At 38.7% G+C, this 21334-nt stretch overlaps 2 protein-coding genes across 4 annotated transcripts in view; one reads left to right on the plus strand and one right to left on the minus strand.

Annotated features, from left to right (window-relative positions):
• Positions 1–19199, minus strand: part of DHX29 (DExH-box helicase 29) — a 45521-nt gene extending 26322 nt beyond the window's left edge. For all 3 annotated transcript variants that reach the window (XM_070476682.1, XM_020893133.2, XM_070476681.1), the window contains exons 1-8: positions 18900–19199; positions 11687–11760; positions 10421–10534; positions 8405–8534; positions 7527–7672; positions 5641–5763; positions 1321–1447; positions 458–616 (exon numbers count right to left, since the gene is read on the minus strand). In XM_070476682.1, the coding sequence (XP_070332783.1) occupies positions 458–616; positions 1321–1447; positions 5641–5763; positions 7527–7672; positions 8405–8534; positions 10421–10534; positions 11687–11760; positions 18900–19080 (1054 nt within the window). In that variant the 5' untranslated portion in view covers positions 19081–19199. The remainder of the gene's footprint in view (positions 1–457; positions 617–1320; positions 1448–5640; positions 5764–7526; positions 7673–8404; positions 8535–10420; positions 10535–11686; positions 11761–18899) is intronic.
• Positions 19200–19361: 162 nt separating this feature from the next.
• MTREX (Mtr4 exosome RNA helicase) overlaps positions 19362–21334 on the plus strand; it is a 92376-nt gene continuing 90403 nt past the window's right edge. The window contains exon 1 of the mRNA XM_020893134.2: positions 19362–19664. Within this exon, the coding sequence (XP_020748793.2) occupies positions 19531–19664 (134 nt within the window). The 5' untranslated portion in view covers positions 19362–19530. The remainder of the gene's footprint in view (positions 19665–21334) is intronic.

Genomic DNA, 21334 nt, shown 5'->3' on the forward strand with positions numbered 1-21334 from the left:
GGGAAAGGTTGGCCAAAAAGGGGATACTAGGATGAGCAAAGTCATAGAGCCATGAAACAATATATGTTTCAAGAATGATGCAGCTGTAGTACATAGCTGGGAAAATAAGGTGGAAAGGTAGACTGTGGCAGAATGCAAAGGATTGTCAATGCCATAAGACAAAGTTTGAACTTGTTAACTGATTAAAAGTTTTAACCAGAAACTCATATCTATGTTACAGAAAGATAATTCTGGCAGGAGTCTGAAATAGAGATGAGACTGAAGCCAGATGTTAGTAATCGCAAAATGCTAAACAAATTATAATGATTCCTTTTCCAAGATAGTGTGTGGAAGTGTAGCTTTACTACCATCTTTTGTAGTCTGCTGGAATACAAAGGAACACAATTTCTCAATTATATAGTCCTTGATGTTTTACTATTTACAAATTACACTCTGGAACACTCTCCCTTCATTTTACCTTTTTCTTCTTCAGGAGCAGCTGTAGATTTTTCAAATAAATTAAAGTTCAAAGCACTTTCTCCTTCTGTGACTACAGGAGGCTTCTTTCTTTCATTCTGTTGATGTGAAATCTTTATGGCTGGATTGAATACTGGATGATCTTCTAAAGTTTCCATTTCTACCAAAAAAAAATGACACCTATTTATTTCATTTTTATTCATATTTGTTATTCATGCCTTTTTACTCTGCAATTTTTTTTTTTAAAACATTGCTTCTTTTTCCTTCATACTAGGAATTTGTGCTAGAAGTTCAAGGCAATTTATTTTCACATCACATACTAACATTTTTAGAACAAATCACTTAACAGATGTAGAAGGCCAGGAAAAACATCTTCACTAAAAATAAATTCTCATGGAATTATATTCACCTCTCCTTCTTGAGTGGAGATACTGTTTTATGGTGTACACTTCAGATTAACAAACTATGGCTGCAAGCCAGATCCAGCCCCGCTACCTATTTCCATATGGTCTGTGAGCTAAGAATGATTTTTACATCTTTTAACTGGTTGAAAAAGATAAAAAGAAGAAATATCTGGTGCCATGTGAAAATTATGTGAAATTTCAGCATCCATAAAGTTTTGTGAGAACATAACCATTTGCTTATGTCTTGTATATGGCTACTTTGATGCTGTGGCAGCAGAGATGAGTAATCATAACCACCTGTAAAACTTAAATATTTATTATTTGGCTTGTTGCAAAAGTCTGTCAACTCCAAGTGTAAACTGTTAGGAAAGAGAAGACATACAAAAAAGAGGCAACCTTCATCCTAGGAAAGCCAATAAAGAAGACATACTAATACACCTAAGAATTTTAAAGCGTTTACCTCTTTGAAATTTCCGTATTTTCTCTTGAGCCTCTTTTTGGCCTTGCTTGTTCTTTTCTAGTTTAAAGGTAGCTGCTTGCTCCTTTGCGTCCAGAAGTTTAGCTGCAAGGTGCAAGTACCTTTCATTCTGTTGTTCCAAATAAGATGATGACAGAGAAACAAACAGCGAGATTAGTTTATCTATTGTCAATGTATTGTTATCAAAACCTGTGATCTTTTGATCTTATTCTTTGGTCCAACAAATCTGTTAGCAATTTTCATAGAGAAATAATACAAATGTGCACATTTGTAGGTATACAGATGTTCACTGCAGTACTGATTGAAAAGGAAAACTGGAAATCAAGTGTGGTATGCTCTACAGAGAAAACTAGTCATTGGGATTTGAAAAAAGTCAAGCAGCAATAGAATGAGGGTAATGCAAAGAACTGACTCACTTAGAAAAGTCCCTGATGCTGGCAAAGATTGAAGGCGGGAGGAGAAGGGGATGACAGAGGATGAGATGGTTGGATGGCATCACTGACTCAATGGACATGAATTTGAATAAGCTTCAGGAGTTGGTGATAGACAGGGAAGCCTGGCGTGCTGCAGTCCACAGGGTCGCAAAGAGTCGGACATGACCGAGCGACTGAACTGAACTGAATCCACATGGAGAAAACTTACTTGACATGTTAAATAAAATAAGCAAACTATGGAATAAAATCTAAGTATGAGCTCATTTCTGTAAAAAGAAAAGTTACTTTTATACATTTTATAAATATATGGATTTAAAGGAATGTATATGCAATAATATGACACTGGCAGCCAAAAAACCAAAACACTAAACAGAAGCAACATTGTAACAAATTCAATAAAGACTTTATATTTTAAAAAAAGAAATACACTTTTCTGAAAGCTACCTTCCTATAATCTCTATCTTATGGAAGACAGTCAGGGACATTACAAAAAAAATAAGGCCTCTGGAGAAAATGTGTATTATAAAATTTAACTCTGCTGAGCAAAAACCAGACAGAGAGCTAAACTCAAATTACTGGTTTTTCCTGCTTGCTGCTGCTGCTAAGTCGCTTCAGTCGTGTCCGACTCTATGCGATCCCATAGATGGCAGCCCACCCGGCTCCGCCGTCCTTGGGATTCTCCAGGCAAGAACACTGGAGTGGGTTGCCATTTCCTTCTCCAATGCATGAAAGTGGAAAGTGAAAGTGAAGGCGCTCAGTCGTGTCCGACTCTTAGCGACCCCATGGACTGCAGCCCACCAGGCTCCTCCATCCATGGGATTTTCCAAGCAAGAGTACTGCAGTGGGTTGCCATTGCCTTCTCCGGGTTTTTCCTTTAGGTTAGGTTAATAAGAGATGAGACGCTTCAAAGCACTGGGTAGAGAAGAGGGCATTAGCAGCACTGCTATGAGACACAACCACTGAACCAAGGGGAAGAGAGACAACTAAGGAAGCACAATTCTGGGACTGTTCTGTGTAGAAGCGGACAGCAATAGTGTAACAGACAGAAGGATTAGCTATCACCTCAATTTCACCCAAACCATACTCATTCTTTCAATCTTTCCTATCTGTGGCACTGATACCACCATCCCTCCGCCTATGAGATCTCTTGCTGTCTTTGGCTTCTTAATTTATGTTCAGTAAGTCAGCAATTTCTATTGATTCTTCCTTTAAATGTACCCAAGTTCCAATTTGGGAACCTCCCTGGTTTTCCAGGGGCTTCCCTGGTAGCTCAGTTGGTAAAGAACCTGTCTGCAAATCAGGAAACCCCAGTTCAATTTCTGGGTCAGGAAGATCCCCTAGAGAAGGAATAAGCCACCAACTCCAGTATTCTTGGGCTTCCTTGGTGGCTCAGATGTTAAAGAATCTGCCTGCAATGCGAGAGACCTGGGTTCGATCCCTGGCTTGGCAAGATCCCCATGGCAACCCATTCCAGTATTCTTGCCTGGAGAATTCCATGAACAGAGGAGCCTGGCAGGCTACACTCCATGGAGTCGCAGAGTCGGACGTGACTGAGCGACTTCCACTTCCCTGGTTGTCCAGAGGCTAGGGCCCCGCACTTCCACAGCAGGGGCAGAGGTTCAGTCCTGGTCAGGGAAGTTCTGCACGCTGTGCACTGTGCTCCCACGTCTCCCCCAAAAACTATACAGATTCCAAATTGGGACTTCATTATTTCACACCTGAGCAAGTGCAAGAGTTACCAAATGGCCTCCCTAACCCTTTGCATATCACATTAATCACTACTAAATCTGACCTAAAAAGTCAAAATTCTTGTGGGTTACCTGCTCCCACACAGCTAGCAAGCCTTCACAATCAATAGGGAAAGTTCTTAAATTCATTTTCTGGGCATCAAAATTTTCTAGTCTCAGTTGAACTCACCTGTTTACTCCTATCTGCTAGTACTCACACATTTTATCCTGATTACGGTTTAACACGCAAAGGCCCTTCTACACAATTCCACTTCTGTACCCTTATTCACACTATTTCACCCTTCTGGGACATTTCCCCATTCTTTGTTGCCTATGCATACTTCATGCATCCTTCAAATCCCACTTCTTTGCAGTAAGTACTGACCTAATGCTCCAATCAGAAGAGACCTCTTTTTCTGAACCTCAAAATAATGTGTACTATCATAAATTGTTTTTGTTTTTATTACATTAATATACGCACATGCTTAAAAAAAAACTCAAGAGGATACAGAGGAGTATAACCCACCCTACTAACCCCAGCCCTATTCACTACTAATAGCTTCTTGTGTATTTCTTCAGATCTCTCCTTTGCATACAAAAGGATGCAAATACACGCTATGTGTGTGTCTCTGTGTGTATTCTTTTACTCAAATGAGTTCATTATACTACACATGCTGTTCTACAACTTCCTTTTTTCCATTCTAAATCACCTTTATAAAGGTATGATTCACTTATAATAAAACATACCCATTTTAAGTGAATAAGTGAATGTGTTTGATAAATGTATACATCCACATAACCATCACCTTAAAGACATATATCACTGCCATCATCCCCAAAAGTTTCCCATCATGCCTAACAATCTCCTTCCTCCATCCATGGACTCAGACAACTACTGATCTGGTTTCCCTTACTAGAGATTGATTTTACATAAATGACTTTTCTAGAATTTAATAGAATGAAATTGTTTACCATGTACCTATTTGTGACTTTCATTCTTATATAATGATTTTGAAAGTGGTTTACAGTGTTTGGCTGTTATTAATAAAACTGCTACGAATATCTGTGTACAAGCTTTTTTTGGTTGACATTTTCATTTTTATTGAGCAAATACCTAGGAATGAAATTGTTAGGTCATATGATAAGTGTATGTCTAACTTCATAAGAAAGTGACAGTTTTCCAAAACAGCTGTATCCTTACAATCAGTGTAGGAGTGTTCAGTTATCATATCCTCCCAATACTTGGTATTACTGATCTTTTAATTTTAGCCATTTTGATAGATATATAGTAGTATTTCACTGCAGTTTTCATTTTCATTTTTCCCATGACTAGCAATGTTGAAGTTATTTTTACATGTTTACTGGCCATCCAAATATCTGCTTTTGTAAAATGCCTGTTGTCCTTTTAAAACTTCTTTATAAATTCTAGATAGAATTCTTTATTTAATCAGATATAGGTATTGTTATTTTCTTCCTACAACTTGATTTTTTCACTTAATCTAATATTTTTAGTTTTTCTTATGATATGTAGGTTTTCTCTGTCCAGGCAAAGGCTTTCCTTTATAAAATAATGTGCTTTTAAAATTATCTGAATAATGTAGCAATACTCTTAACACTTAATCATTTAAAAATATTTGGCGACTGTTTCTTTAGACATGGGAGTGATGTAGTAACATTTACTGAACAGTTATTTGGAGAAGGCAATGGCAACCCACTCTAGTATTCTTGCCTGGAAAATCCCATGGACGGAGGAGCCTGGTAGGCTGCAGTCCATGGGGTTGCAAAAAGCTGGACACAACTGAGCAACTTCACTTTCACTTTCCTGCACTGGAGAAGGAAATGGCAACCCACTCCAGCGTTCTTGCCTGGAGAATCCCAGGGACGGCGGAGCCTGGTGGGCTGCCGTCTATGGGGTCACAGAGTTGGACACGACTGAAGCGACTTAGCCTTAGCTGCAGCAGCAGCAGCAGCACAGTTATTTTGTGTCATGTTTTTCCCTAAGTTTTGTTTTATTTAACTCTCACATAAACCCCTAGAGATAACTATTTCTTCAATTTACAAATGAGGAAACTAAGTCTTAGAAAACTTAAATATTTTGCAAGGAATATCCAACTAGAAGCTCAATACAAATTTCTACTCACAGGGTCAAATTTTTCCTCTTCTAAACTTTTAGAAGTCTCACTCTTTTCTTCATTTTGTTGTTCAGCATATCGCAAAATCCATTCTTTCATATTTACTTCCAAATTTTTTTCATCCTTTTTTGGCTAGAAAAAAAAACAACAAATATCTGAAAAATCAAACTTAGAAGAAGATGTCAAAACTATCATCAAGTGTCACTGCTTTTATAATTTCTTTACACTGAGAAACATTAGACACATAAGCCTCAAGAATCATAGTGAAGGACAAATGCATGCAACATTACTTTGGTAAGTCTAAGCTTACATACTTCAAAGAATCCATTTACATAAAGAGGCAAAAAATTGGAAGAACTGTGAAAAACCTGTGTTATTCCTTAAAAACAGTGGTTTTGTGCAGATGCTGTTTCCACAGATTTTTGTTTTATTTATTTTTAAACTTTACTGAGGTCTGATACATTAACAATTGTACATGTTATTGTGATTTTAACTATGTTTTATATATATATACACTCATCATTTTGATGAGTTTAGACATATGCTTATATAGGCATATGTCCAAACTGATGCTGAAGCTGAAGCTCCAATACTTTGGCCACCTGATGTGAAGAGCTGACTCACTGGAAAAGACCCTAATGCCGGGAAAGATTGAGGGCAGGAGAAGGGAATGACAGAGGATGAGATGGTTGGATGGCATCACCAACTCGATGGACAAGAGTTTGAGCAAGCTCTGGGAATTGGTGATGGACAGGGAAGCCTGGTGTGCTGCAGTCCATGGGGTTGCACAGAGTTGCACACGACTGAATGACTGAACTGACTGATATACCCATGATACCATCACTACAACTAAGGTACTAAATATACCTATTACCTTCAAAAATTCTTGAGTGTTTGTGTGTGTGTGTGTACTGCTGTGGGGACAGGGGTGGTTGTGGTAAGAAAGCTTAACATGAGATCTATCCTCTTAACATATTTTAAAGTACATAATACTGTTCTGTTGACTATAGGCACTATGTTGAACAGCAGATGGCTAGAACTTATTGATATTGCATAACTGAAACTTTATTACCATTAAGCAACATCTCCCCATTTGCCCCTTCTCCCTTTAGCCCCTGATAACTACCATTCTGTTTCTATGAACATGACTATTTTAGCTACTTCATGTAAGTGACATCATGTAATATTTGTCTTTCTGTGACTGGCTTATTTAACTTAGCATAATATTCTCAAGGTTCACCCATGTTCATAGATGTTTTATGATATGCGGAGTATTTGCATGTAATGCCCTAAGGAAGTACACCTTCCGGTACTAAATGCCTTTCTATAACCCGCTTCCATAAAGATTCTGAATTGGCCACATGACTTGCTTCAGCCAATGTGACATTAGCAAGAGTGATACAAGCAGAGGCTTGATAAAAATTTGTACACTGGTATTTACTATCTTGAGATACGTGCTCTTGGAAGCTAGATGTCAAGTAACAAGTCTGACTATTCTAATATTACCATATAAGAGGATACCTAAGCTAATCATGTGGAGAGAGAGATGCCTTGCTAGCAAGATCCCAGCTGAGGCTTAGTCATGTGAGTAAATAAATCATTTTGGTTGTTCTAGCCTGAGGAGACACTTCTTGGATCAGACAAACTGCCTAGCTGAGCCCAGCCCAAACTGAAAAATCATAAGGAATAAATTGTTGGTTTAAGTCACTCCATTTTGGGGTGGTTTGTTATGTAGCAATAGATAACTGAAACGACAGTGCTATTAAGGAGTTTGGCAAACCCATTAGACATTTTCAACAAGTAAAACCATAACTGCACTCTAATATTTATACTCTTATGAACTGTTACACGTTTCACTCGGATTTTACACTTTAAATGTTGAATTCTTAAATTACCTTGATCTTAGGATCTTCTTCCTGTTTTTTGGCTTTAGGTTGCAATGGGGGTGAAATAGTGGCTTGCATTTGAGGATATTGGAATTTTGGCCTACTTTTAGGTTGTTGCTCTTCAAATTCCTGACTGAATCCTTCAGGAAGTGCATCTTAAAAGAAATTGGGATAAAAATAATGTACATGATACAGAAAACAAACAAACATTTATTAAATGGGTGCATAAAACCTGTCTAGACAAAGAGCACTTAACTTTCTTCTACTTACTGCTCATCTCTTAGGAATAAAAATCCTACAATGAAAGTTGTTTTATTAACAAACCAGTGGGAACATTCTCTAGACAATAACCAGCCCACCTCGATGGCTGGTTTCACCCTCACCAATGGCCACATTTCACCCTAAAATTGCTAGACACCTAAATTTTCATAAGAAAATCTTAACTCTCCCCTCCTCCTTGGTTGCATGTGGTAGTAGCCTTAATAAGTCATAAAAGCAATTTACATTCCAGGATCTAGCCAAAGATTACAGCCTGAACCCTCTACTTAATTAAATATTATTTACCCAAAGCAAGACAGCCTTAATTTCTAAACCAAGATCAGGTACACAGCCTGACAGGTTACAGACAGTTGAGAATATGCTACGTTATGTGCATTGTAAAATGGCCATTAACAACTGAAAGCAACACACACACAAATAATTTTTTCTTGCACAGATGATAATCTTTAAGAATATACCAAGAAGACCAGAAAAGGGTAAGAATATTTAAAAATAATTATAACACTGTGAAAAAAAATTTAAGTGCAAACCAAAAGCTTTCTACAAATATCATAAATTATTTCAAAAGGTTTTATAAACTGAAAGACATTTATGACAATACTGCTTACCATCTGAAAGGTTTAAACAGAGCCAATCCAAAGCAGAATGAAGATCACCACCATGTAAGAGTGTGTTCGTCATGGCATCTTCAATGTCCTTAGTTTTAAATGAAAATGCTTGTAAAGCCATATATAAATCCTATGGAAGGGAAATGTAAAAAAGTCATTCTGTCAATTTTCTGTTTTTTCATTACTAAGTGTATTCTCACATTCATTTTAAAACAGAAATTCTGACACAAATTATAACTTCAAAACTATTTTTTTCTCTTTTTTTCCAGTTTGAAGAATTATTTTATTTGAGAACTAGAGAATTTGAGAACTACAGAAAAATAAAAAAGGACCAGGAAAAATTGCTCATATTCTCACTATCCAAAGATACTGTTTGGAGTGCAGTGTGGGTCCTTCAGTCATTTTTTCTGTGATTTTTTTTTAAAAACAAATTTTACTTAACATTATAACTAAGCATCTTCCCAAATTATTAGAAATTGTACATCACTTTCAATAGTTAAAGAATATTCCACTGGATAGATGTATCATAATCTAATTATATATTTTCCTATTGGTGCTCACTTGGGATGTTTTCTTCTTAAATAATAAGCAGTGCTTCAGTGAACATGTTCACATAAAAAGTAAAGCTTTTTAATGTACTTTCTATAACATCTTTAGATCTGGGCAAGACTGGGTTGAAATCCAGACTCTTTTTACTTTGAAAGTGAAAAGTGAAAAGCTCAGTCGTGTCTGACTCTTTTCGACCCCATGGATTGTAGCCCATGGAATTTTCCAGGCAAGAGTACTGGAGTGAGTTGCCATTACCTTCTCCAGGGGATCTTCCTGACCCAGGGATCAAACCGGGTCTCCCTCATTACAGGCAGAGGCTTTACCTCTGAGCCACCAGGGAAGCCCTTTTTACTTTGCTATTTAGTAATTAACAACCTCAGGCTATAATTTATGTAATCCTCAATTTCTTCATTTGAAAAATAGGGCTAAAACCTTCCAGCATTGATGTGTCAGAGAAAATGTAAGCAAAGTGCCCACTACAAGTCCAACATAATTTGGGGGATGTAATTTAATTTTCATATCACTATTTTAATGTGTGCACTCATATTTGGCACAACTTCTTCCTCGTTTTTGCAGATGGAACTAATCTACATGAAAGTTCAATGAAAGTTGAAAAGTCATTTTATCTCACATGTGGAGCTGTCTTAAAAATGCTCCACTAGAGAAAAGGGAACACTCTCGCATTGCTGGTGGGAATATAAACTGATACAGCCATTATGGAAGATGGAATGGAGACTCCTTGAAAACCTAGGAATAAAACCACCATATGACCCAGCAATCCCACTCCTGGGCATATACCCTGAGGAAAGCAAAACTGAAAAAGACACATGTATCCCAGTGTTCACTGAAGCACTATTTACAACAGCTAGAACATGGAAGCAACCTAGATATCTATTGACAGATGAATGGATAAAGAAGCTGTGATACATATATACAATGGACTATTACTCAGCCATAAAAAAGGAATGCATTTGAATCTGTTCTAATGAGGTGGACGAAACAGAGCCCATTATACAGAGCGAGGTAAGTCAGAAAGAGAAATATAAATATCGTATACTGACACATATATATGGAATCTGAAGAGATGGCATTGATGAATTTATTTTCAGGGCAGCAATGGAGAAACAGACATGGAGAACAGACCTATGGACAGGGTGGGAGGAGAGGAGGGACAGGGGAGATGTATAGAGAGAGTAACACAGAAATTTACAATATCATGTGTAAAATAGAATTTGCTGTATGACGCAGGGAACTCAAACAGGGGTCTGCGACAGGCTGAAGGGGGGTGTCGGGAGGGAGATGGGAGGGAGGTCTGGGGGAGAGAGGACATGGGTATACCTATGGCTGATTCTTGCTGTATGACAGAAAACCACGAAATTCTGTTGCAATTATCCTTCAATTAAAAAAAATTTTTTTTTAAATGTTCCACTAAAAATAAGTAACTTTAAAAAAAGGTTTGCAAAATACCTGCAATTTTTTGGCAGTAAGTCTTCCAGAAATCACTCCCTTGTCATTATTTTGCTTTTTATGTTCATTTATCACTCCAATAATTTTTTGTTCTAGTTTGTTATTAATCACCACCTATTGAGACCAAAAAGATCATATCAATTAGAAGATGAATTATTAAATAACATTTAGTAATTAAATAATTAGAAGGAATCAGTTTTCTATATCCCTACCAACCAAGCCCAGAATTTCAGCTGAAATCAGATACAGTGATTATACTGGAATACCATTCATTGGATCACACTCCGATCACATATTTAAGAAAAAAGAGGTATGGTAAAAACAACAATATCTGGCAAGACAAAAATCCTTTTACAAAGCCTCGTGAAGCCATGTATCTCATGACATTGTCCTTGGACCACCCTTATGATGCCACTACAAAGACAGATTCATAGGCCTTATTAAACATACTGAATCTGAATCCTTGGGGAAGAAACCCAGAAATAAAGCACACTACCTGAAAGAATGGATGTGATGCTAAACGAGGGGCAAATCAAGTAAAGTAAAAACTTATATTAATATAAATTGTAGTATTAGATTACACAAACTATTTTGGCTTCCACTATTTGTCTTCAATTTTTTCCTACTGGCCATTTTGTCTTCTGTTGTTTCCATATACTTAACCTAAGATTACATAACCATCTACACTCAAATATATCTTCCTTTGGTCACATCTTTAATGAACGCTCACTATGAGCAATGCACAAAAACATACTTCAGGAATTCAGTCTAGCACAAGAAACATATATAAAAAGAAACTATAACCCAGCATGTCATTATTAAAAAGACATAAGAAGGGGAAGTAGAGCTTTCTAGTCAGAGAGCCTATGGATAAAAGCCTGGAGTCATAAAATTATATGGGATTTAGGGGAACAATGAGATGTGAACTAAAATTTTAGGTGGAGAAGAGTAATGGAGAAGGCTGGAAAGGTATGCCAAGTCAGATCTGAAGGGATGTGTATGCTAGACTTACAAGTCTGGACCTTACCCGGCTCTTCCATAATTTCTTAGAGGCTGTCAACAGATGATTTACTTTAAACATAAAAGTACTTTTATCATTTACTTTTTATCATAAAAAGCATGATTTACTTTTTATTTAGTATAGATGAGTAATTATTGTACTATTTACAAAAATTTAAAATATCCCATCATTTGCTTACATTTAAGAGTACAGTTTTTTTTTTTAAAGTAACATTTCTTGAAATGACTCAAAATGTGGGTACTCACTTTCAAAATAGATTTATCCAGATTTGCAGGACCACCAGAATCATTTGCAGAATTAAAACTGTAAATTTTTGGACCTGTACATAACAGACAATAAATAGTCAAGGTAATTTAATGATCAATATCCATTATACTATTTTAATTTTTGTCTAAAGATCACTAACTATTAAATATTTGATCTCAACTCTTTCTTTTCCACTTTACCAAATAACCCAATCCAGAAGTCAGCAATATTGCTAAATTTTCGAAAACATTTTACTGTTTAGTATTCTCTAGGTTAACTAGTTTCTCACAGAGTGCAAATGCTTCAGCACTTAGCTGAAGACCTCTTAGAGGATATTTGATTCCTGGCAGAGAAGATGGGTAACTTTGAAGAGAAAGCACTCCTAAGGAAAAAGGAAGTGGGAGCACCTATCATGTCTCCTGCTGAGGTTGCTGTATCAGTGTCCAAGACTGCTGAAACAAATTATCATGGACTTGGTGGCTGAATATACAGAAACATTCTCTCACAATTCTAGAGGCTAGAAGTCCAAAATCAAGGTGTCAGTAGGACCATACTTCATCTGATGGCTCTAGGTAACTCTTTTCTTGCTTCTTCTGGCGATCCCAGGTGTTTCCTGGCTTGTCTGTCTCGCTCCTAAAATGGGCCTTCACATGGCCTTATTCCTTTTGTCTCTGTGTCCAAATCTCCCTCTCCTTTCTCTGGACCCTAGACACTGGGCTTAGGGCTCTCCCTAAATCCAGGATGATTTCATCTCAAGATCCTTAACCAATTACATCTGCAATGATCTTTTTTCCAAAAAAGATCACATTCTGAGGTTCCAGGTAGACATGAACGTTTGGGTGAACACTACTGAATCCACTACAGTTGTCAAGTCTGTTCCAGTCAGTAGAAATACTATATGTTATCAGTCTTCTAACAATGACTAACCAGGAAGGAATAAATTTTACTTTCAAATTTTGGTCTCATGATCTCCTTCTCTCTTAAAAATTACTGAAGATCCCAAGTACTTTTTGTTCATGTGGGTTATAATAATATTTTTCACATATTGATGAAAGAGAAAAATTTAAAAACATTAATTCATTGAAAATAAATTTTACTATGTATTAAAATAAGTTTACTAGATAAAAAAATTTTTCTACTTTTGCAAATCTCTTAATGTCTAGCTTCGGCATTTAATTTTCTAAAACATCACACATCAAGTAGTCACTGTACACCAGTGAGAAAATATAAAGGAAAATGACAAACAACATTTTAGATTATGAATATAGTTTAATCTCATTAAGCCTTGGCTAGATAAGTCTCAATAATTCCCCAGGATCCCCTGAGCACACTTTTGAGAACCACAGCTATATAAAAATAATCCTAGAATTGTACAAAAAGTTGTACAAAAATTGTACAAAAAGTAACAAAAAGATACTCTGCTTTTATAAATCTTAAAACAAGAATTTTTTTTCACTCAGAGAAATCTAAATATTAAAGAGTTGCTTCTTATAATTTTAAATTCAAGGATTTTAGTCTCTAAGAATACTGGAGTGGGTTGCCATTCCCTTCTCCAGGAGATCTTCCTGACCCAGGGATCGAACCCAGGTCACCCACAGTGTAGGCAGATGCTTTACTGTCTGAGCCACCAGGAAGTGCTTTGTTCATTTTAAGACACTAGTAAATATGTTAAAAGATAGTAAGAATTCTGGTATGGTTTTCCTCATCTTTTAGTCTCAGACTTTACCTTAATCCTAGTAACCTCGTTCATAACTAATGGCGATGGTCACAGAGTACATTCAGCAGTCTTCAATCATTTCTGGGGGGTCTTACCAGTTGTAGTAAATTCATTTACAAATTTAGCATACTAATCAGTCCCTAAACACATGTAGAAGCACCCCTCCCCCCACCCCGCAACCAATCATTAAACTTTTCTATAGATGGATGTTTCATTACCAAGATAATACTGAGAAACAGTTCAAGGTTGACGTGTTACTCACAGAGGTAAGATTGTAAAATTCCTTTAGTAACTTTTGCTTTATTTTCTTTCTTGTTTTGGCAGTGCCATACCACTTGCAGGATTTTAGTTCCCTAACCAGTAACTGAACTTGGCAGTGAAAATGCCAAGTTCTATTAACTGGACCATCAGGAGATTCTGGATTGGTTTTGTTTTTTAGTGAACTGAAGATTGCAGTCAGTTCTCATTTGTCTCCTTCAATCACTGCACCTAAAACATCCAATCATATCACTTGTTTGAGGTCAGTTTATACTGCAAACTTCAAGAGGGCAAATACAAGAAGATCTAAGTCCCCAGAACATCAAGAGGGGAATGAACATTCATACTGCTGTGCATTCCCTGGGTGTCAGTCAGGGTCTCTGAAAATGGTGTGCTTTCATTTTAATCAATTCTCTGAGAAACTGAAGTAATGAGATCATGCCAGGGATATTACCAATTAAATCAAGTTAACCAGTAAGGCCCTTTCATTTTCAAATTCTTGCTAAAACATGCTAACAAATGATTTTTAATCAGTACAAATAAAAACTCCAAAATTTGAGATGCATTTTAAAACAATTTGACAGAAATCCTAAAATGTATTAAGACTTCCTGCCATAATACTACAATAAGCAAAATCCATAGCATTTCATGATGTAATATTTATTATGAATATCTATTATTGTGCCAAGAGGCTTGCAGAGCCTACCCAATATTCTGAGACTCTTCTAATTTGGTCTCTTCTCCTGTCAGTCAGCCAACTTTCAGAATGGAAACCTAACAGCTCCCCAGTCCCAAATTCTAATCTGTTACCTAGGAAAAAGAAGAAAACAGATACCGAAACTTGGACACGAGTAACCCTATTTTCAAATACAATCCTAAGTCAAACAGGCCATGGAATAAAAATGGTCCCCATTCTTTTGCCAAGTAATCTGCCTAAGATGTATGACAGTTACTTTTTTGCTGTTTAGAAACCCTTCTCCAAGTTTTGGTTTTGTTTCAGAAGAAGGGAGTTATTGGAAATTTGACTGGAAATAAGGAAGTTAGTGTGCAGTACGTATCTTCAAGGAAAATGCACTAAGGATTTCAATTTATAATGACTATACATGGACAATGGAACTTAGGTAACTGGCTCTCAGAAATACTTAGTAAAGCTGAAGCACAGAAAAACTAAGTGATTTCCTCAAGACGACTCAGTGAGGAAAAAGAGGCATCGGACCGAATCAGTTTCCTGTTGCCCAATACTCTTAGAATGTATTCCTTTTACACAGTATTGCATTTTACATCATACAGTGATTGTAACCATCTACTATCACTGAGACATTCACTGTGAGATGCTGATGCTGGGGATAGGTGGATTGAGGCACTCTGGCTCCCTTCTGACCAACAGCACACATCTCCAAGAGCATCCAAATCAGCCAAGAGATCCAGTCAGGAATAATACCCAGTCTTGTCCTCACAGTGCTATTCTGATGAAGTAATTAAGCAACTAATTTCCAAGTAAACTATAAACGCGAGTATCTGGGGAATAAATGAGAGTTGCTGCTGCTGCTAAGTCTCTTCAGTTGTGTCCAACTCTGTGCGACCCCAGGGACTGCAGCCTACCAGGCACCTCCGTCCATGGGATTTTCCAGGCAAGAGTACTGGAGTGGGTTGCCACTGCCTTCTCCAAAATGAGAGCTAGCTGACATAATCGAAGCAGTCAGGGTGTCTGAGGAAGTCCACAGTGCCACAACTACCTGACTAATCCTAGCTAAGGTCTCTTCCCATTTAATATCAACACCAGTCCTCGCTCTTTCACTCCACCCACACAGACTTTGTCTTCCTGCTTCCATTACAAGCTCCCACCTTAGGGCCTTCACCTTTGTTCCCTAAGCCTCATTCTGTCTGCAGAAGTAACAGCTGGTTGCTACAAATCATCTCAGCAGGTTTCCTCAGAAAAGCCATCTCTGTTCTAAATCAAAACAGACCCCACCACCTGATTTATTCTTTACCAAGACACTGTTTTCTTTGATGGTATTTTTCTATTTTATTTTGGTGACCCTAAAAAATATTTATAATGGCTTTCATGAATTTATTCAAGACATCAGTCCCCTTGTCTTATCTCCCTCTTAAAATTTTAAGTCTCAACTAGGATTAAGAATTTTCACAAACACAAGCCTTATGGTTCTAAGTAGCCTCCACCAACCTTCAGTAATAAGCAGTACAGTCTGTTCAGTTCTTGTGGTATCCTCTGTATCTCAAATCTTGCCTGGCACATAGCAGCTCGTCAAGAATTATTTGATGAACAAAAGAAATGAAAAAACAGAAGTGGAAGAACACCCAGAACTGTGCCAAGAACTATTCTGTAGCACTAGCCAATTTCTACCTGTAGATGAGGGTTCAATTTTGAGGACATATGCTATATACAATTTTTCAAATTGTCTGAAAAGACAGAGAGATGGAAAGGGAGTAAAATACTTACATTTACATTAGGAACAAAAAAAGAGTTTAGAGATAATTTTTCTGTGTATTTTTTTTTCTTCCAAGTAACCCTATTATATATAATATAAAAATATCCAAACAGAAAAAAGAAAACAAACAATCATGTGGCAATCACATTGCAACATTTATCTGCTATATATATAGATACTGATGTATGGTTACATAAAATTCTCTACAAATTTGGTGATAACCTCTCATGTTCTCTCTATTTCTTGGTCTTAATAATTTCTCTCATTTTTCCTTGTCACTTACCCAAGAAATTTTTTGGATGACTATATTCAGAGCATTTGAGTAGAGACTGGGGGATATTAATACACATCCACGAAACTGTTCCTACCTCCTATAATTTTGTAGGACAGATAAAATGTGTAATTCCTCAGATCTAAATAGCAAAAAGAATGATTCAAACAACAATGATACACGAGTTGTGGCGATAGGAAGAATTTAAAAGTAGTTGATATCTGGGGGTGGGTATTACAGGATTCTGGTAGATAGTGTTAGGGATAGATGCCATTCCATGAGAGAAAATGGCAAGAATAAACACCAGGAGGCAGAAAGCCAACAGCTGAATTTGGGGCAGTGAAAACACACAGAAAATGTTATAGGTGAATACCAGAATTAGTTTCCCTGGTGGTTCAGTGGTAAAGAATCTGCCTGCAAAGCACGAGATGCAGGAGACCTGGGTTCAATCCTGGGTTGGGAAGATCTCCTCGAGGAGGAAATGGCAACCCACTCTAGTATTCTTGCCTGAAAAATGCCATGGACAGAGAAGCCTGGTGGGCTAGAGTCCATAGGCTCACAAAGAGTTGGACATGACGAAGCATACATACACAATACAGGAACTAGAAAAAAGGTAGAAAGGGGGGTCTTAGATACGAGCTGAATGGTTTGTACTTTATCACAATGTCAGTAAGAATGCTGTAGAAAAAACTGGGAAGTGATATGACCGATGCAGTGATTCTGAAGATCAATCCAACATTTTATGCAGGACAGACTGGAGGAGGAAAAAAGAACACAGCTAGGGAGATCCATTAGAAGGCTATGCTCATATTCCAGAAATTCATGAGTGCCTAAAATGAGGCCTGAGGAGTATAAATCGAAAGTGAAAAGGGGCATACATGGAAGACAAATAAGCAAAGACTACATGGAGCTTGAGAACTGACTGGATGTGAAGAAGAAAGGAAGCCATAAAAAAAAAAAGAACGACTGACACTGAATAAAGAGGAATAAGGAAAAACAGAAACAAAGAAGTCACAGGAGTAGCTAGTTTGGGAGAGAGTAATTAGCCATGTTATTAAATTTGACATGCTCCCAAAATAGGGCCAAATCTCCAAGTCAGTGTAGAAATGGCTGACTTGAGCTTGGAATAAAGACCACAACTCGATGTGCTGATTGAAGAGTCACCTACAAAAGAAAAGATAGAAGTAACAAAAGTAGATGAGTTCTTCTGGAAGGGCTGGAGAGGGAATCATACTGTAAGACTGACACTTTAGTAATTGTCACATTTTGGGTTTGGGGGACTGGGAAGCCAAAGAATACAACAAATGACTATTAGAAAATTCAAAGAACTCAGAGGAATAGCGTGAAAAGAGGCTGATTTACAGAGTAAAAGAGCCACAGAATCGTCAAGAAAAAATACTATGCATTTCTAATTGCAAGCATAGCAATTCTGTAGTTAAAATATTACGATAAGTTGCAGGACAAAGAATTATTATTCATCTTCTAAGTGAAAGTTTGTTACCTGCCTACTTCAGTCTCATCTCCTTTCCTCCTTAGGCAATGAGTATTCTGAGTATCTCAAAGGCCCTTTCCTGACTCAAGATCTTGGCACGAAGTGTTCCTTTCTACACAGAAATACTATTCCCCCCATTTTAATTGGAGTTAATACCAATCCATCCCCCCAATACCATCACTTTCTCAAAGACACCATCCAACACTCCTCCTTTTTCTCATATTACCCTGTAAAATTCTCTTAGCAGCACTTAACAATCATAAAGCAATGTTTGTGTATCTACTTCTGCCATTAGATTGGCAAGCTCCAAGAGTGATGATTATCTATTTTGCTCATCCCATACACGGACAATACATATTTGTTGGACGAATATTTCTTTAAGAACAAGCAAACACGCTCAACAGAACAAAACAGCGTATAACTGTCCACCTTTTGAAAACAGCTGTTAATAGAGGCCTGTTGATCTGCAGCCAGAACTGGCAATCTCCAAGATGAGTTATCAAACCAAAACGCACAAGAAGCAAAAATGCATTGCTGCGGTCAAGATCACTAATAATTTTTACACTATATTATACCCATATTCGGAGTGTAAGCGCTGAAATTCTTATTAAGTACTGATTTTTCCATAACACAAGGAAACGCTACATCGTGGCTGAAAATGGTCTGAGAAGCAAAGAGAAAAAGGGTCTGGCTCTGGGAGGTTAACAACTCCACACACTACTCTCTGCATTCGCCTCGCTAGTTTATAGGGCGGCTCAGGACTGATCTCTGCAGAAACGGGAGCGAATGCAAATTTTTTTTGTTTCTTCTCAAGGCAAATGGAGGTTAGGTGGGGGGCGCTACAGTCGGAACTCTGGAGGCCCGAACAGCTTACACTAATCTAAAACAAGGCTACCAGATGGGTAGACAGTAGCTCTGGGTGTGAAATAAATTTTAAGATCGAGGGTCCGCCGAAATGTGAAAGCTTCTCCCTCGGGACTGGCAGTTGAGGCTCCGGAGGAGTCCGGGGCCTGACCGTTCATACCTTGCTTGACCCGGGGCTCCCTGGTGCTGGCAGCGGCGGCTGGGGCCGGCCTGGACACAGGCTTCTTGTTTTGGGCCTCCCCAGTAGCTCCGGCCTCGGTGGATTTAGCTCTGGAAGCAGATACGGCAGCCCGGACAGCCGCGGCCCCCGGCGTCTTGTGTTTCTTGTTCTTGCCGCCCATGTTGCAGCTGTGGCAGAAGACCCCTCCCTGTCCAGCTGCCGGTACCACTCCCGCGCGGCCTCCAAGAAATCTTCACATTCCCCTGGTCCCACGCCGCCACCGTGCGCCCTCAATCCGGGCTTCTCAGGCCTGGACGACCGCTGCTTCGTAATTGGTCGGGCTCACCAAGATCCCGCCTCTTCTCCGCCCCCCAGGTGTCTGCGGCGTGCCGGGAATCCTGGCCGAGCTCCCTTCTTATCTAAGGAGCTGTTCCTCCGCCAGTGGGAAAGGAAAGGAAAGATCAGAGGAGAGAAATGAAGCGGGGAAGAAGTCTCGGCGACTGTGTAACTCCACTAATTTTGTCATCCGCGGGCCCCCGTTGAGGCTTCTCCTAGCCTCACTGTCGTCACTGTTGGTGCGGTCGCGGAGCATTGTGGGTAGGAGGGAAATTGAGTCTCGCAGCTTCGGAAGATGGCTGACGCTTTCGGGGATGAGCTCTTCAGCGTGTTCGAGGACGACTCGACCACGGCTCCCGGAGCCAAAAAAGACAAGGAAAAGGAGAAGGGGAAATGGAAGGGGCCGCCAGGGTCTGCAGAAAAGGCCGGGTAAGGAGAATAACCCCAGTGTTGAAGGAAGAAAATCGTTCTGTCTTTTGAAGACCTCGATAAGTGGGGTGGGTGTAGGGGTACATGATTGGAGTAGGGAAGTGAAGGGCGTTGAGAAAAATGCTTAAGAGGGAGGAAAAATGTTGGTTTAGGGAAGCTGGGTCTTGCCGTTTCCCGGTGATCGCATGCAGCGTGGGCTCCTGGCCCTGCCCTTCCCTGACGCCGGCGTGAGGCCTGACTCTGGCTCCTGCCTGAGTCTACCCGTGGGGTCGTGAGGGCATGGCAGCTTTTTCTTAGCTTCTGCATCCGCAGCACCAGCACGAACTGGGCACAGAGCCTTTAATACACGAAACGAATCAACAGTTGAGTAAAGGATTAAGTGAAAAGTGAAGTCGCTCAGCCGTGTCCGACTCTTTGCGACCCCATGGACTGTAGCCTACCAGGCTCCTCCGTCCATGGGATTCTCCAGGCAAGAATACTGGAGTGGGTTGCTATTTCCTTCTCCAGGAGATCTTCCCGACCCAGGATCGAACCCGGGTCTCCGGCATTGCAGGAGACGCTTTAACCCCTGAGCTAACAGGGAAGAGGGTTAGAAGATGTGACTTGCAGAGGACAGGGCAAATAGCAGAAGGGGGAGAAATTCAGTCTCCAAGCTGGAGTTTTCTCGCCCATAAATGAGGTGATAGCGCCAACCACTAAGGTTTTGGTGAAGAATAAATGAGATAGTATGTGTAAAGCGCCTAACAGTGCTTAGCATATATTGGATTCTTAGATGCTGGCTTTCTTTGATTTCATTAAGAAAAACTTAAAAAATTACTGGTCCCTGAGACGTCAATTAAAATAAGATGATTCCTTGGTAATGAACAAAATTTACTCTTGACATTGGAGGAAGATACCCAGTAGATGCTTGAGTTAAGTTAAACATAATTTTGCTTTCAAGGGATTTTTATTTGAAGTGAGGAAGTGGAACAGATACCTAGTTTAAAGAGTTAGTAGGAGATTGGAATAGAATAAGCCGTATGTACAGTGAAGTGCTATTAAAGTTCAGAAAAGTGGTATCTGTTTGTGGCGTCCAGAGAGCTTCACATGCAAGAAGCTATCCTAAGTTGAGGAAATGATTTCTTATTGATGCTGAGATTTTTTTGTTTTTTGGTAGCACGGACTGGCCTAGAAGCAGTGTTTTCTTAGGACTACAAGAGATAAGGCAGAGGATATAAATTGGTTTTAGATTATGAGGGGCCTTGAATAGCAAGCAGATGACTTTTGATTTTATTTAAAAAAAAAACCAGTGGGGGAGTGCACCCAGTGAACATGTAACTTGGTAACTGGAGAAGTAGGGTGTTAGTTTAGAAAAATTAATTTGGTAGCATTTGTCAATATGTTTAAAGAGGAAAGGCACTGATAGTAAAAGTAAATTAAAAAGTATTTACATTGTCTAATTATGAGATTATAAGGACTTCACCTCAGGAGGTGACAGAAGGAAGGAAAAAGAAAGATATAAAATGTTGTAAAGGAAAAAATTGACAGGCTTAATTTACGGAGAACAATGGAAAGGGAGTCAAAAGAGATGTTTTGAATTTGGATATCAGGAAGAAGAAAAATAGGGAAATTTATAGGTGATTTTGATTTGGAAATTAATTTGGCTCTAGGCAAAGTCAAGTGATGATAGT

Source organism: Odocoileus virginianus, chromosome 14, assembly GCF_023699985.2.
Source record: "Odocoileus virginianus isolate 20LAN1187 ecotype Illinois chromosome 14, Ovbor_1.2, whole genome shotgun sequence".
Taxonomy (NCBI): domain Eukaryota; kingdom Metazoa; phylum Chordata; class Mammalia; order Artiodactyla; family Cervidae; genus Odocoileus; species Odocoileus virginianus.